The 17,382-nt window shown below is 43.5% G+C and overlaps 1 protein-coding gene across 1 annotated transcript; it reads right to left on the reverse strand.

Annotated features, from left to right (window-relative positions):
- Positions 1-2,479: 2,479 nt before the first annotated feature.
- Positions 2,480-3,600, reverse strand: LOC109743031 (probable inactive receptor kinase At1g27190). Its single transcript, XM_073510958.1, has 2 exons — positions 3,009-3,600; positions 2,480-2,564 (listed from the first exon to the last, which is right to left on the reverse strand). Exons 1-2 carry the CDS (start codon positions 3,598-3,600, stop codon positions 2,545-2,547), a joined length of 612 nt encoding a protein of 203 aa, XP_073367059.1. The 3' UTR covers positions 2,480-2,544.
- Between the last annotated feature and the right edge of the window lie 13,782 nt (positions 3,601-17,382).

The following is a 17,382-nucleotide window of genomic DNA, read 5'->3' on the forward strand; positions in this document are numbered from 1 at the left end:
TGACCACCTCAATATTGTTGCCGATAAAATTAAAATTATGACTAGAAACAACTTTTTTCTACTAATATAAATCATTTTCTAAAACAAAAAACTTGCCTATGTTCCACTAAAAATATATTTGTTCACTTGCTTATAATTGTTAGGACATTAGGACTGAAATATAATCTAGAAAGGTAATCGAGAGGAAGGGCAGCCATGATGGCAGCAGCGAACGAGCAGGGTGGGTGGGATGGGCAGGGCGAACCTAATAGTCAGTGGTGTTAATATTCTGGTGGTAGAAGCACTCGGAGAAGATGGCGGTGTTATGGTAGTAGTAGGTCGCATCGCTGTGTCAGTCGTCCTCTACGTGACGGTGTGCACTCCTTGGCACTGTGAATCGGCCTGGGATGGCCTTGTCATGCAGATCGATGTCGTGACAATGAGACTATGCTTTGCAAGACTCGGTTGCGGTAGAAGACCGAGCCCGAGGATGAGGGTATTGTCGCACCTCCTCGCCACACCACACCACACATCTATTCCCGAGGTCATCCTACCCACACACAAACAAGTCAGCTATGTGGCTAGAACTAATGGGGAGTTGCGAGCCCTTCTGCACCTCCCGTTCAGATTCGGCTGCCCAGGATGCCAGACGGGACTGATGGGCGCGCTGGCTCGGTGCCAAGGTGACGGCCTAGGAGGTTAGCGGGGAGAGAAGGAGGTGGTCCACACCGTGGCTGAGAGAGGATGGGGCGGGGGATGCCATGGGTGGGAGGGGAGGCGGTGGGGAGAGGAAGGGCGTGCTTCGCCATCGCGTGGAGGGGAGGTGCTAGGGAGAGATGGCGGTGGCGATGCATGGCGGGGAGATGAGATGTGGCGACACCCGATGGCTGGGTAGCTCTCCGGGGTGAGTAGGAGGCGGCTGTGCGGTGGGCGAGTGGTTGCTTTATTTTCTTCTTCAAGAAAAAGAGAAATAAGCAGCTGTTATGTGGTGACATAAATGTCACATAGCTTAACAAGTCATTTATAGGTAGCCTAGAATTTATTGGTCATCAAAATTGGGATGCGACTCACATTGTATCATGGAAATGAAGTTAAAGACAACAATACTCACATTGCATGGAAATATCTTAAACATATCAAGTAGATTTAAGTTTGTAACAGATAATTAGTTGGATTACTGTTCTCTATATACCCAAATTTCTATTAGATTTCTTATTAAGTTACATCGCAAGTTGTATTTCAGTTACTTTTTGATTTTTACGAGTTAACATTTCTATACATGCAAAATTTGGCATGCATTATATCCATATATGCAAGTGGAAAAATATATTCATGGTCCGTAGCAACGCGCGGGCATCCTACTAGTATAGATACAGCCTCACAGCCCAACAATAATACACATGGTCCAGATTCCCTCGTGCAGCTGCAAGGTTCTCGAGATAAAATAGAGCTCAGATGGTGAGGGTATTCAGCTTCAGGGGTCGACACGTCCTGCTAGTAGCAAGATGATGTTTAGAGGAACAGTGGTATCTCCGGCCCATCAGGGTTCAAAACCTGGTGCTCGTATTATTTCTGGATTTATTTCAGGATTTTCGGCGATGCACTTTCATTGGGAGGAGACATTCCCGTTGATGACGAGACGCCTACGATGACTCCGTAAATCTCAAGATGATTTGTCGACTCAGTATCCCGAAGGTGCTCATTGGGGTAGCGTGTGCGTGTATGCGTTTATATGGATAAGTGTATGTGTGTACATATGAGCGCTTACGTCTACTGTGTTAAAAAAAAAGATGATTGGTATGCATGGTTTCAAGACGGGCAAAAAGTGCTCTATTTGGAATGAGCTACCGTCTTCTTTGTGCTCCTCTTAGAAATGTTGCGTTGGGTCAGCGTGTATAGATAACCATGGCCAGTGCATCTTTCCACAAGAGTTGAAATATGCATTACAAGCAAACCAAAAGCACCGGCACTTGCAAGTTGCCGTACTCCCTTTGTAGACAAATATAAAAGCGTTTAGATCACTACTTCTTTGTAAACAAATATAAGAGCGTTTAGATCACTATTTTAGTGACCATACTAGATTATATTGCCGGACTCTTACAGAAAAAGAGAAAAGTATGTTATTGGTCCCCCAAGTTCCCTAAAAATAAAAATTTGGTCCTTCAAAATATTTTGGTATACATTTGGTCCTTCAAGGCTCAAAATCAGATAAGTTTGGTCCAAAACTAGATTTTAAGCATGTTGACCAGGTAAGATCATGTTTGACCGATGAACAATAAATTAAAAAAAGCAAAAAAAATCAAAAAAAATCTGAAATTTTGTGGCAACCAAGATGCTTGGGTGCGCTAGGTGCGTGAAAATTTGTGTGGTGTTTCGACATTCGAGGAGCTCGTGGCAAAAAAGAAAACAAATTTTGGCTCATAAAAACAAAGCCAAAATTTGTTTTTTTCTAGAGCTCCTCGGATGTTATTTGATAACAAAAGTTTACATACACCTAGCGCATCCAAGCATGTTGGTTGTCACAAAATTTCAGAAGTTTTTGAATTTGTTTGCTATTTTTTTAATTTACTTTTTATCGGTCACACCTGGTCAACGCGGTCAAAACCGGTAAACATGGTCAAACCCTGGTCAACATGCTTAAAATCTGATTTTGGACGAAGCTTATCCGGTTTTGAGACTTGAAATACCAAAAAATCTTAAGGGACCATACTTTGGGGGAACTTGAGGGGCCAAAAACATAACTTTCTCTCTAAAAAAAGATTATACTGCCGGAAGTGCTCATTTGACGTCCGTAAGCTATGACAGACACAGTTTCGGAACAAGTGGATCATATGCGGACTATGTAGGACGGAGCCTTTCGGAGCAGATGAAGCAATATGCGGGAAGTAGAAGGCCACCATGAAACCCATGGCGAATCCAACAGCCGCTCCGATGCTCAACTGGTCATTGATCCTCTGGAGCCCCCCCCCCCCCCCCCCCCCGTGAAGTGGAGCACTCATCTAAAGGTGCATCACAAAGCCCTTGGTTACCAGCAAAGTTCGAAGCTGAAAACTTCTGTAGCAAAGTAGGAACAGGCCCTGATAACAAGTTCTCCGCAACATTGAACGTCGTTAACCGAGTAAGGAAATTAAATTGTGGTGGAATATGACCGCTGAGTTTGTTATGCTGAAGGTTGAGGAGATTCAGATATGTCATATTTGAAATACTCTCTGGGATTGATCCCCAAAAACTGTTGTATGAAAGATCCAGATTTGTCAGGTATGGATTCAACCGTGAAATATCGGGAATTGGTCCTGAAAAATTGTTATTTGACAGGTCCAGTCCGGTCATGCTGGAACAATTCTGTAGACCCTGAGGGAATGTGCCTTGAATTCCTAGGTTGCCGAGACGCAGAGAAAGAATCCCGTTCTCGTAGGGGTGCCAGCATTCCACACCAGTAAAGTGGCATATGTAACCCTCTCTGGGATTTTCAAAGATCCATGAGGATTTGAGTACACCATAGGGATCAATAATTGATTTTTGTACAGACTTCAGGCACAGGATATCAGATTCAGAACCAAAACACAGCGATGAGCTGCTCAAGAGGAGAAATAGAAGGAGGAACTTGGTATCATCAGCCATCGCAAGCATGGTGTGAAACAAACGGCTGCTCGGCCAGAAGCTGCGGCTTGTGAATTCCAGCGTCACCTGACCAAAACGTGTGTAAGAATACTTGAACGCACTACTTGAAAAAAGAAGAGATAATTTTCTCAGACATGAAGACACCACAGAACAGCCTCCAGAAGTACAAACAACAAGTCAAATAACTCTTCTTTTGTTGATTTCATGTGATACTTCCTACAGAATATGAGGTGCTTAGAAAACTCACCGGTTGATCAAGCCAAATCTAAAGCCACCATCTGTGCAATACATGAGCGGGTGCAACCCTTTAAAAACAGGGAATCCCTCCACTGGGGCATAGACTCCTCTTCTGCCAAATCCTGAAGTCTTACTGACTTGGCAGTATTTGCCACAAGTATGTAAGGAAGAAAGACATTCCATGTGCCTACTGCCAATAGTCCCCATTCCAAGGAATCTCCAAAGACTCGCCAGCTATCAGTCCCCACTGAGAGAAAAAAATAGGTGTATAACTTGTGGAACTGATGCCATCAAATCATCTACAGATCTACTGTATTTACGAAGATGTAAAACTTCGTCAAGAGTAAAGGTGGTGCTTCTCCCAGTCATAACTAGTACGCGTTTGGATTAATTTATGATAAAGCATGTCTTGGTGCTTATAAATTACTTTTTCACTTGACATTGGGCAAAAACACTACTCCAGGGTGTATCTTGTACAGAAGTTTGTAAAGCACCCGACGAGTCCCAGTCTGAATCATGATTGCTCTAGCCCTATATGACGGCTCCGGCAGGCACATGTCAGAAAGACCGACCCGGCGTCCGCGGGTCTCCAGTCTCGGTATAATTAGTTGTCACGGAGGAACGTGTGTTGGGAGTTCACATGGTTGCCTGGCAGAATAGAATTTTGAGCCCTCTTGCCAGAACTCTGATCTCACGGTCTCACCGGGTGAATTTGCAGTATCTTTTTCCTCCAAAATATATGGTCGCGCGTCTGCTATCTGGAAATCCAATGCCTCATTGAGGACCTGAGAGCCTGGCGGGCGGCTGGTTGCTTCCCCACCGCCACCAGCCACCACCATGGCCTTTTAGTTAGCCTGCAGGCGAAACCTGCCTAGGCCAGGCAGGTTGTTGCCTTGGCCGGAGCCGTGCTTGCACTTCTCAGGTAATCTGAGGCCTTGTACTAGCTATGCCTCCTTGTACATGTAAAATCTCTTTCCCTATCTTAATAAAGATTGGCTTTGGCCTTTGGATCGGAAATATTATTGGTCCTCTGAAAACACAAACATGTAACAAATTTTTACTTATTATTATCAAATAAAAAATATACCATTTTTACTGTTTCACGAATAGATACCCTTATTATAACACTACCTAAATTGGGCAAAAATACGGCCATATGTCTCTTGTTTCAAAAATACGAGTTAATTGCATGTTAGTACCACACTTGCGCACCTACTCACGGATTGGTACCACTACTCAAAAGTTTTGCAATTCAGTACCAACTCAGGGCCTAAGTGGTGCAATACGGTCAGGGGTGCGTATAAACGCGTATTGACAGTAATTCCGACAGGCTGGGCCCACATGTCAGGCGACATGCTGGCCGAATCGGCCCGCGCCGCCCGCTAACTAGGATGAACCCGACCGAGCCGCTCTCTCTCGCCCGCTCACTCTCACCAGCTCGTTTTGCCTCACCCCCCCCCCCTCTGTCTCCGTCGTCGGCTGCCGCGCGTTTCTACTCCGCTGCCGCATCGCCATGGTCTTCGAGGACGAAAGCAGTGACTCTCAGTCCAGCCTTGTGTACATCGACTCCTCCTCCTCTGATGGAATGTAGTACCAGGTGCGTTGTTCGAGTTATGGTTATGGTTAGGGTTAGGGTTTGTTCTGTGATTGTTGGGGGATTGTGGATTTGACTAGGTTATCTTTGTTCATCTTGCTCCTTAGATCCCTGCTAGCATTGAAGACCTAGACTACATGGGCATTGAGACAGCACCCCCAGTCCTGTGCGAGCACCACCGTCTGCCAGCTGAGAGAAGGGTTGCATTCGAGGCATTTCACACTGGCAGGAGGTTCTTAGCCTGTTCAAAGAAGGTAACAATGATTGCAGTAGTCATTGCAGTAGTCTAATTGTTGAAATAGTTATTAGTGCAGATAGTTATTGCTGAGAGGAGGATTGCAGTTGTTATTACAGTAGTCTAATTGCAGTAGTCGCTGCAGTCATTGTTTATTGTTTCTGATGCTCATTAGCAAGCTAGTAATTAGTGCTTGTTACAATCATTGCAGTAGGCTGTCAGTACTTAATTGTTTAGTTGTGCATTGTTTAGTCTGATCACTCCTTTCTGTGTATCATCAGTACTTAATTGACAGAGAGCTTTGTCAGGAGTGCATTGTTTAGTCTGGTCTTTCTTTAATTGGGCAATGTCAGTTGATCAAAGTTTAACTTGATAGATTTAATTGTGCATTGTTTATACTGTTTTTAAATGCCTAGGGATTTGCAGTGCATCTGGTATGCTGTTCTTTAGTATATATAGTGTGAGTGGAGGCTCCCAGTAGGTCAAATTCTGTTGTATAAGTGGTATAAATGGTATATTATGAGAAAGAAAGTGACAAATGATGTTGTTGATGTTGTAGGGAAATGAGAACTGTGGTTTTGTTCAATGGGTTGACCCAGATTGGCCTCCTACAATGCAGAATGCTCTGTTGAAGCTATGGGAGTTGTATTCAGACAGCAGGAATGATAGGAGGAAGGATAACCTGGATAATATTCACTGACTATTCACCATCTGGCAGAAGAGAAAAACAACCTGGAGGCCAACTATGACAAATTGGTTGAAGATGCGCATCAACTTTTCAATGCTCAAGAGGATAGGATGATGGATTTCAGCTACTTGCGGTCCAAGATGAAGACTGAGGTTAGCAGCTCAGTTGTCTCTGATATGAGGACAGAGATTGAGAAGAAAGATGCAGAGATCTTCAAGCTGCAAGAGAAGAATGAAGTGCTTATGAACATCACAAAGGCTCAAGGCACTGTCATCCAGAACCTGAAGCTCAACCATTTGAAAGAGAAGGAAACGCTAATCCAGGAGCATCACAATGATGCCATGAAGATGTTGCAGCTTAGGGTTGATGAACTCACTAAGTCTAATGAGAAGCTAATCCAAGAGAATCACCAGATTGAGCTTCACATGGGTGATCTCAATAAGGGTCATCAGAAGCTCTTTGCAGGCAGAGATCAGCTCAAACTTCAGATTGCTGATTTGCTCAAGGCAGAGGAGAAGAATAAGCAGAAGCTGAAGGGGATCCAAGCCATCTTGGCTGACTCAACAATATGAAGATCAAGATCTAGATGAAGATGAAGAAGGGCATAAGTAGTTCACCTTTTGTGAAGCTAATCCAAGAGAATCACCAGATTGAGCTTCACATGGGTGATCTCAAGAAGGGTCATCAGAAGCTCTTTGCAGGCAGAGATCAGCTCAAACTTCAGATTGCTAATTTGCTCAAGGCAGAGGAGAAGAATAAGCAGAAGCTGAAGGGGATCCAGGCCATCTTGGCTGACTGAACAATATGAAGATCAAGATCTAGATGAAGATGAAGAAGGGCATAAGTAGTTCACCTTTTGTGATGTATGGTGTTGTTTAGTTAACTAAGTTGAACTCTAGTATGTTGTGTAAGAACATAGTTATTATGTTTAGTTGTGAACTAGGTTGAACTCCACTATGTTATGTAAGAATCTTTTAATTATGGTGCTTCAAGCTCTCTATGATGATCTATGGTGCTTCAAGCTCTCTATGATTTGGTGCATCAAGCTGTTTATGATGATCTATGATGCTTTCATAGTTGATTTTTATAAGTTATATGATGATCTATGATGGTATTTGGTACATCAAGTTATATTATAAGTGATATGTGTTATAAGTTATATGATAAGTCACTACTGCAGGATGCTGCTAACGCGACACTACGATTAGAGACCCTTCGAGAAACTGTGTGCGATGCCATAATCGCAAACGGTGTTGTATGAAAACCGTCAGAAATGTGTAAAACGTTTGCGATGACGGATGCATCAAACACGGTTCAGGTTTTAGTTGCGTGTGCGATGAAGGGCATACGGTTCAGTTCAATGAACTGTTTGCGATGATGAGGAACAAAAGAAACGGGCAGCCAAATGGAGGCGTGTGCAATACACAGCATACGGTTCACTTGGATGAACTGTTTGTGATTAGGCAACACAAAAGAAACGGTCAGCCAGATCAAAGGTGTGTGCGATGTACAGCATACGGTTCACTCGGATGAACTGTTTGTGATTAGGCAAGAGAACAAAAACGGTTCAATATAACAAGATGTGTGTGATACGCGGCAAACAGGTCTGTAATCAGAAATGTGTGTGAAGACCGATAATAACGCTCTGATAAGACGTATGTTATATGCTCTGTCTACACAACATCTATTGGCCATTGTGGGACGGGCGGTCATCCGGATACGCCATAAGGATGTGAAGAGGCATTCCTATCAGCAAGGACTAGCTGTTCCATCAGTAGCTTATGCAAGAAAACTATCAAGTTAAGTGTGCTCAGGCTGGAGCAACCATCGGATGGGTGACTGGATGGGAAATTGTGTCGATGTTAAATTAGGTGATGGGATGGGTCATTTCGGTCAAATGGCCGAAATGCCCCATTTCCTCAGCTAATTTAACTTCGAGGTCCTTGTTTTTTATTTTTTTATTTTTTAACACATGTTAAAGAAGATCTACCGCATTACTTTTTGACAATGTGCGATACGTGGCATACTGTTGATCCATCCGACCTATTTGTGATGGAATAGGCCGTGTGTGTTGTGGGCAAACGCTTGCTAGCATTCAACCGTTCGGGATTGATGAATTCATCACTGACGGGATCCCTAGTGTGGTCCGTGTTCATCTGATCATCATCTACTTCTTGTGCTAGCTCGATGCTAAGTTTCCATTAATTGATGGCGTTTTATGAACACGCCACCGTTTCCCGCCATTTCCTCACCTGTTTCCCGCCACCCTACTATATTGCGCATAGGGGGCGCGCGATGCACGGAGGCGACAAGCGTAGCCTGTAGCACATCCACCTTTTTGAAGCATGCCAACCCACCAAAGCATCGCCTCTGCCATCAACCTCGTCGACGAGGAAAACGAGCAGGCGCCACGGCCCGTCCAATGCGATGGACGACACTGTGATGCGCGTCATCGCCAGGGGTGAGCAGACCTTTGGTGCATGGCGCTTGAGCGCCGCAGATCAAAATAGGCATGGCAGTGCCAACAGGCTGCAGCTCGCCGCACAACATGATCGATGGCACACCGCAGAGCAAGCTAGGTGCGTCCGCGCCGATAGGCTGCGGCTCGCCGCACGGCGAGACCGTTGGAGCGTCGCAGAGCGAGAGCGGATCCATCGGCGCTTGCCTGCTGTCGACACGGCGTCGCAGCTGGGTACACGTCCCGTCAGTACCCCCATTCCTCGCTAGGAGTGGGCAGAGGCCCTCAGCGCCCTACTTGCACCAGATGTCGGCCACGCCGTACTTGCACCGGACGCCCGCCGCGCCGTTCGCATGGGTGCCGCTGTTCGCCTTGTCCGCGGCCCGCTGGATGCCAACGCGCTGGTCCGTAGGCTCGACCGCCTCCTTGGCCCAAGTGTCCACCTAGGCGCAATAGAGGAACATGGCCGTCGCATCCTCAAGCTAGTGATCTCCGATGAAATAGCCAACTTGGAGCTCGAGATCGCGCTCCAGATGTACCGTGAGAGTGACGACCGCTTGGACGAATGCCTGCACGAGTTCAGGCAGAGCCAAGAGCTACCCTAGGCAAGGGCTGCTTGTCATGGTCTCATGGACGTGTTTTATTTTGAAAAGTTGTTTCAACTTGGATAGCTTTGTATTCACAGCAATCATAGTATTGCTCTGTTTATTGCTCTGTTTCAATGTGTGTACTCTGTTTTCCATTCTTATATGTTCTGTTTCAATGTGTGTATATACGCTTTCCATTCTGTATATGTGGATGATAACAGCTAGATTCAAATTAGTATACAAAAACAGATAGAAAATAGAATTCATAATATATATATATATATTAATTGTTCATTAGATCATCACAGAATATATATATATACATATATATATATATATCATCACATATACGTGATGATACTTAACTACTAGGTACAATGCATAAAATTGAAAACGAACAATACTAAAACTAATAATCCCTCCTGAGGCCAGTATTCCAACAGCCCCTCGCCAGCAGCTCCCTGGTGCGCGGCGTCTTCCCAGTGCGGAGGCAGTACTTCGACTCCCCCGCCTCGCAGCGCTTGACGTACCGATTTCCCTCTTGCTGGCGAACGCGCGTGGCCGATCTTGCCATTTTGTTGGGCGCCCACCAGAGCTCCTCGTCGGTGGCACGCTGGAGCTTATCGGCCCACCTCCATGCAGCGACGAGGCACCCAGCACCTATGACCTTCCTCGCGAAGTACCCGTCTTCGTACACCTCCTTGGCACGACGACTCGCCCGCCCCCAAAGCTCCGCCGCCTCCTTTTTCCAGGCGGCATCATGGGCTTCACAGGCCGCCTGGTACCTGGCTTCCTCCTCCGCCATCTCCTTCTTGAACGCCACTTGCCTGGCTTTCTCAGTCGGCGGCAGCGACTTCCACAGACAAAGATTGTACTGGCCCAAAAACCAATCCAAAGTTGGGGGGTCCGGCGCAACTTCGTCAGGCGGCGCGTAGGGCTCCTCGTCGCTGCTAATCGAGTGAGCGTCCTCGGGGGGCGGTGACTCCTCGTCGGCTCGTGGGTAGACCGGCGGCGCCATGGCAGAGATTTGAGAGAGAGAGAGAGAGAGAGAGAGGGCGAGCGAGGAGAGGATGTAGATGAGAATGCAGGCGGGATGACGTGAGCAAGGTAGTATTTATTGGCAGCCGGAATCTAGATCGACGGGGACAGTACATGCTACCTCTTGAGCATGCGTTGGTTTTCCCTTGAAAGGAAAGGGTGATGCACCAAAGTAGCGTAAGTATTTCCCTCAGTTTTTGAGAACCAAGGTATCAATCCAGTAGGAGACTACACGCAAATCCCTCGTACCTGCACAAACAAAAAAGAACCTTGCAACCAACGCGATAAAGGGGTTGTCAATCCCTTCACGGCCACTTGCAAAAGTGAGATCTGATAGAGATAATAAGATAAATATTTTTGGTATTTTTGTTATATAGATTGAAAGTAAAGATTGCAAAATAAACGGCGCCAGAAATAGCTAGTTGACGGGAGATTAATATGATGGAAAATAGACCCGGGGGCCATAGGTTTCACTAGTGGCTTCTCTCAAGATAGCATAAGTATTACGGTGGGTGAACAAATTACTGTCGAGCAATTGATAGAAAAGTGCATAGTTATGAGAATATCTAGGCATGATCATGTATATAGGCATCACGTCCGCGACAAGTAGACCGAAACGATCCTGCATCTACTACTATTACTCCACACATCAACCGCTATCCAGCATGCATCTAGAGTATTCAGTTCATAAGAACAGAGTAACGCATTAGGCAAGATGACATGATGTAGAGGGATAAACTCAAGCAGTATGATATAAACCCCATCTTTTTATCCTCGATGGCAACAATACAATACGTGTCGTTTCCCTTTCTGTCACTGGGATCGAGCAACGCAAGATTGAACCCAAAGCTAAGCACTTCTCCCATTGCAAGAAAGATCAATCTAGTAGGCCAAACCAAACTGATAATTCGAAGAGACTTGCAAAGATATTAAATCATACATAAATGAATTCAAAGGAGATTCAAATATTGTTCATAGATAATCTTGATCATAAACCCACAATTCATCGGATCTCGACAAACACACCGCAAAAAGAATTACATCGAATAGATCTCCAAGAAGATCGAGGAGAACTTTGTATTGAGATCCAAAGAGAGAGAAGAAGCCATCTAGCTAATAACTATGGCCCCGAAGGTGTGTGGTAAACTACTCACACATCATCGAAGAGGCCATGGTGTTGATGTAGAAGCCCTCCGTGATCGATTCCCCACCCGGCGGAGCGACGGAAAAGGCCCCAAGATGGGATCTCACGGGTACAGAAGGTTGCGCCGGTGGAAATAGGGTTTCGTGGTGCTCCTGGATGTTTTCGGTATATATAGGAGGAAGAAGTAGGTCGGTGGAGCTGTGAGGGGCCCACGAGGGTGGGGGCGCGCGCAGGGCGTAGGCGCGCCTCCTTGCCTTGTGGCCTCCTCGCTTCTTTCTTGACGTCCACTCCAAGTCCCCTAGATCACGTTTGTTCCAAAAATAACTCTCCCGAAGGTTTCATTCCGTTTGGACTCCGTTTGATATTCCTTTTCAGCAAAACACTGAAATAGGCAAAAAAACAGCAATTTGCACTGGGCCTTTGGTTAGTAGGTTAGTCCCAAAAATAATATAGAAGTGCTTAGTAAAGCCCATTAAACATCCAAAACAGATAATATAATAGCATGGAACAATCAAAAATTATAGATACATTGGAGACGTATCAAGCATCCCCAAGCTTAATTCCTGCTCGTCCTCGAGTAGGTAAATGATAAAAAAGGAATTTTTGATGTGGAATGCTACCTAGCATACTTCTCAATGTAATTTTCTTTATTGTGGCATGAATGTTCAGATCCGAAAGATTCAAGACAAAAGTTTAATATTGACATAAAAATAATAATACTTCAAGCATACTAACAAAGCAATCACGTCTTCTCAAAATAACATGGCCAAAGAAAGTTATCCCTACAAAATCATATAGTCTGGCTATGCTCTATCTTCATCACACGGAGTATTTAATCATGCACAACCCCGATGACAAGCCAAGCAATTGTTTCATACTTTTGATGTTCTCACACTTTTTCAATCTTCACGCAATATATGAGCGTGAGCCATGGACATAGCATTATATGTGGAATAGAATGGTGGTTGTGGAAAAGACAAAAAAGGAGAAGATAGTCTCACATCAACTAGGCGTATTAACGGGTTATGGAGATGCCCATCAATAGATATCAATGTGAGTGAGTAGGGATTGCCATGCAACAGATGCACTAGAGCTATAAGTGTATGAAAGCTCAACAAAAGAAACTAAGTGGGTGTGCATCCAACTCGCTTGCTCACGAAGACCTAGCGCATTTTAAGGAAGCCCATCGTTGGAATATACAAGCCAAATTCTATAATGTAAAATTCCCACTAGTATATGAAAGTGACAACATAGGAGACTCTCTATCATGAAGATCATGGTGCTACTTTGAAGCACAAGTGTGGAAAAAGGATAGTAACATTTTCCCTTCTCTCTTTTTCTCTCATTTTTTTACTTGGGCCTTTTTCTCTCTCTTTTTATGGCCTCTTTTTTTTTACTTTTTTTCTTTTCATGCGAAGTCTCATCCCGACTTGTGGGGGAATCATAGCCTCCATCATCCTTTCCTCACTTGGGACAATGCTCTAATAATGATGATCATCACACTTTTATTTACTTACAACTCAAGAATTACAACTCAATACTTGGAACAAAATATGACTCTATGTGAGCCTCCGGCGGTGTACCGGGATATGCAATGAATCAAGAGTGACATGTATGAAAGAATTATAAAGGTGGCTTTGCCACAAATACGATGTCAACTACATGATCATGCAAAGCAATATGACAATGATGGAAAGTATCACAATAAACGGAACGGTGGTAAGTTGCATGGCAATATATCTCGGAATGGCTATGGAAATGCCATAATAGGTAGGTATGGTGGCTGTTTTGAGGAAGGTATATGGTGGGTGTATGATACCGGCGAAAGGTGCGCGGTATTAGAGAGGCTAGCAATGGTGGAAGGGTGAGAGTGCGTATAATCCATGGACTCGACATTAGTCATAAAGAACTCACATACTTATTGCAAAACTCTATTAGTTATCGAAACGAAGTATTACGCGCATGCTCCTAGAGGGATAGATTGGTAGGAAAAGACCATCACTCGTCCCCGACCGCCACTCATAAGGAAGACAATCAATAAATAAATCATGCTCTGACTTCATCACATAACGGTTCACCATACGTGCATGCTACGGGAGTCACAAACTTTAGAACAAGTATTTCTCAAATCCACAACTACTCAACTAGCATGACTCTAATATCACCATCTTCATATCTCAAAACAATTATCAAGTATCAAACTTCTCATAGTATTCGATGCACTTTATATGATAGTTTAATTATACCTATCTTGGATGTTCATCATATTAGGACTAATTTTATAGCCAAAGCAAACTACCATGCTGTTTGTTCATCATATTAGGACTATCTTTATAGCCAAAGCAAACTACCATGCTGTTCTAAAAGACTCTCAAAATGATATAAGTGAAGCATGAGAGATCAATAATTTCTATAAAATAAACCACCACTGTGCTCTAAAAGATATAAGTGAAGCACTAGAGCAAAATTATCTAGCTCAAAAGATATAAGTGAAGCACATAGAGTATTCTAATAAATTCCGATTCATGTGTGTCTCTCCCAAAAGGTGTGTACAGCAAGGATGATTGTGGTAAACTAAAAAGCAAAGACTCAAATCATACAAGATGCTCCAAGCAAAACACATATCATGTGGTGAATAAAAAAATAGCATCAAGTAAAGTTACCGATGGACGAAGACGAAAGAGGGGATGCCTTCCGGGGCATCCCCAAGCTTAGGATTTTGGTTGTCCTTGAATTTTACCTTGGGGTGCCTTGGGCATCCCCAAGCTTAGGCTCTTGCCACTCCTTATTCCATAATCCATCAAATCTTTACCCAAAACTTGAAAACTTTACAACACAAAACTCAACAGAAAATCTCATGAGCTCCGTTAGCGAAAGAAAACAAAACACCACTTAAAGGTACTGTAATTAACTCATTCTTTATTTATATTGGTGTTAAACCTACTGTATTCCAACTTTTCTATGGTTCATACCCTCCGATACTAGCCATAGATTCATCAAAATAAGCAAACAACCCACGAAAAACAGAATCTGTCAAAAACAGAACAGTCTGTAGTAATCTGTATCTAACGCAAACTTCTGTAACTCAGCAAAATCTACCAAAATAGTAAGGCCTAGATAATTTGTTTATTTATCTACTGCAATTGGAATCAGTATTTTATCACGTTCTGGTGATTTTTAACAATTGTTTTCGTGAGCAGAAAGTTTCTGACTTTTTCAGCAAGATCAAATAACTATCATCCAAGAAGATCCTATAGGTTTTACTTGGCACAAACACTAATTAAAACATAAAACCACATCTAACCAGAGGCTAGATCAAATATTTATTTCTAAAAATAACCAAAAAGCAAGAAACAAAAATAAAATTGGGTTGCCTCCCAACAAGCACTATCGTTTAACGCCCCTAGCTAGGCATAAAGGCAAGAATAGATCTAGGTATTGCCCTCTTTGGTGTTGGGAAAGAAAAGAGAAAATTTCTTATCTATATCATTTATCTTTCTATTTTGAGAAAGCACGTGGCCATTAATGGAGGAATAAAGATTAAGCACGCTGCGGAAATTTGCATCTAAGCTAGCCTTCATCTCTTTGATAATTTCATTTTGGTAAAAGCACAAAAGAGAGGTGGATTCAACCCTCTCACTCATGGGGTGCCCAAATATAGTTTTCATCTTTTCATAGGTATCTATGGGATCCCCTTCAACAAAACCTTCTTCAAAAATAGAATCTAAAACTTGCTTGAACGAAGAGGGCAAGCCAACATAAAAGCTTTTTAGGTATATCTCAATTTGATATTGGGGCACATAGCTAGCTCGGATCCTTAATAGCCTATCCCAAGCATCTTTCAAAGACTCATCAAGTAAATAACAAAAAAATTCGGGATCATCTTCATCGAAATTATTCAAACTCTCATTGATAACCCCGGTAGGTCTTTCCATAGCAACATTATTTATGAGTTTAGAGAGGACAGAGGGGCTATCCAAAGTATTAAAACCCTGGAGAGAACCCTTAGACCTTTTTGATTCAGCCATGGCGCAAAAAAAACAACGGGAAAGAGGCGAATAAAACAGCAAGGGTGAAGTGGGGGAGAGGAAAACGAGAGGCAAATGGCAAATAATGTAATGCGGGGGATAAGAGTTTGTGATGGGTACTTGGTGTGTCTTGACTTGTGCGTAGACTCCCCGGCAACGGCGCCAGAAATCCTTCTTGCTACCTCTTGAGCATGCGTTGGTTTTCCCTTGAAGAGGAAAGGGTGATGCAGCAAAGTAGCATAAGTATTTCCCTCAGTTTTTGAGAACCAAGGTATCAATCCAGTAGGAGACTACACGCAAATCCCTCGTACCTGCACAAACAAAAAAGAACCTTGCAACCAACGCGATAAAGGGGTTGTCAATCCCTTCACGGCCACTTGCAAAAGTGAGATCTGATAGAGATAATAAGATAAATATTTTTGGTATTTTTGTTATATAGATTGAAAGTAAAGATTGCAAAATAAACGGCGCCAGAAATAGCTAGTTGACGGGAGATTAATATGATGGAAAATAGACCCGGGGGCCATAGGTTTCACTAGTGGCTTCTCTCAAGATAGCATAAGTATTACGGTGGGTGAACAAATTACTGTCGAGCAATTGTTAGAAAAGTGCATAGTTATGAGAATATCTAGGCATGATCATGTATATAGGCATCACGTCCGCGACAAGTAGACCGAAACGATTCTGCATCTACTACTATTACTCCACACATCGACCGCTATCCAGCATGCATCTAGAGTATTAAGTTCATAAGAACAGAGTAACGCATTAGGCAAGATGACATGATGTAGAGGGATAAACTCAAGCAATATGATATAAACCCCATCTTTTTATCCTCAATGGCAACAATACAATACGTGTCGTTTGCCTTTCTGTCACTAGGATCGAGCAACGCAAGATTGAACCCAAAGCTAAGCACTTCTCCCATTGCAAGAAAGATCAATCTAGTAGGCCAAACCAAACTGATAATTCGAAGAGACTTGCAAAGGTATTAAATCATACATAAAAGAATTCAGAGGAGATTCAAATATTGTTCATAGATAATCTTGATCATAAACCCACAATTCATCGGATCTCGACAAACACACCGCAAAAAGAATTACATCGAATAGATCTCTAAGAAGATCGAGGAGAACTTTGTATTGAGGTTCAAAGAGAGAGAAGAAGCCATCTAGATAATAACTATGGACCCGAAGGTCTGTGGTAAACTACTAACACATCATCGGAGAGGCCATGGTGTTGATGTAGAAGCCCTCCATGATCGATTCCCCCTCCGGCGGAGCACCGAAAAAGGCCCCAAGATGGGATCTCACGGGTATAGAAGGTTGCACCGGTGGAAATAGGGTTTCGTGGTGCTCCTGGATGTTTTCGGGGTATATGGATATATATAGGAGGAAGAAGTAGGTCGGTGGAGCTGCGAGGGGCCCACGAGGGTGGGGGCGCGCCCAGGGGGCAGGCGCGCCTCCCTGCCTCGTGGCCTCCTCGCTTCTTTCTTGATGTCCACTCCAAGTCCCCTAGATCATGTTTGTTCGAAAAGTAACTCTCCTGAAGGTTTCATTCCGTTTGGACTCCGTTTGATATTCCTTTTCTGCGAAACACTGAAATAGGCAAAAAAACAGCAATTTGCATTGGGCCTTTGGTTAGTAGGTTAGTCCCAAAAATAATATAAAAGTGCTTAGTAAAGCCCATTAAACATCCAAAACAGATAATATAATAGCATGGAACAATAAAAAATTATAGATACGTTGGAGACGTATCAGTACACACGCCGGT

The sequence above is a fragment of the Aegilops tauschii genome, chromosome 3 (assembly GCF_002575655.3).
Source record: "Aegilops tauschii subsp. strangulata cultivar AL8/78 chromosome 3, Aet v6.0, whole genome shotgun sequence".
Taxonomy (NCBI): Eukaryota; Viridiplantae; Streptophyta; class Magnoliopsida; order Poales; family Poaceae; genus Aegilops; species Aegilops tauschii.

What these genes read in the sequence shown, in the direction of transcription:
- LOC109743031 (XM_073510958.1), bottom strand. Translation starts at nt 3,600, where the DNA reads ATGGCTGATGATACCAAGTTCCTCCTTCTATTTCTCCTCTTGAGCAGC. An exon ending in TTCAGCTTCGAACTTTGCTG is followed by an intron (nt 2,565 to 3,008) that starts GTAACCAAGGGC and finishes CGCGTTGACCAG; the next exon opens with GTGTGACCGATAAAAAGTAA.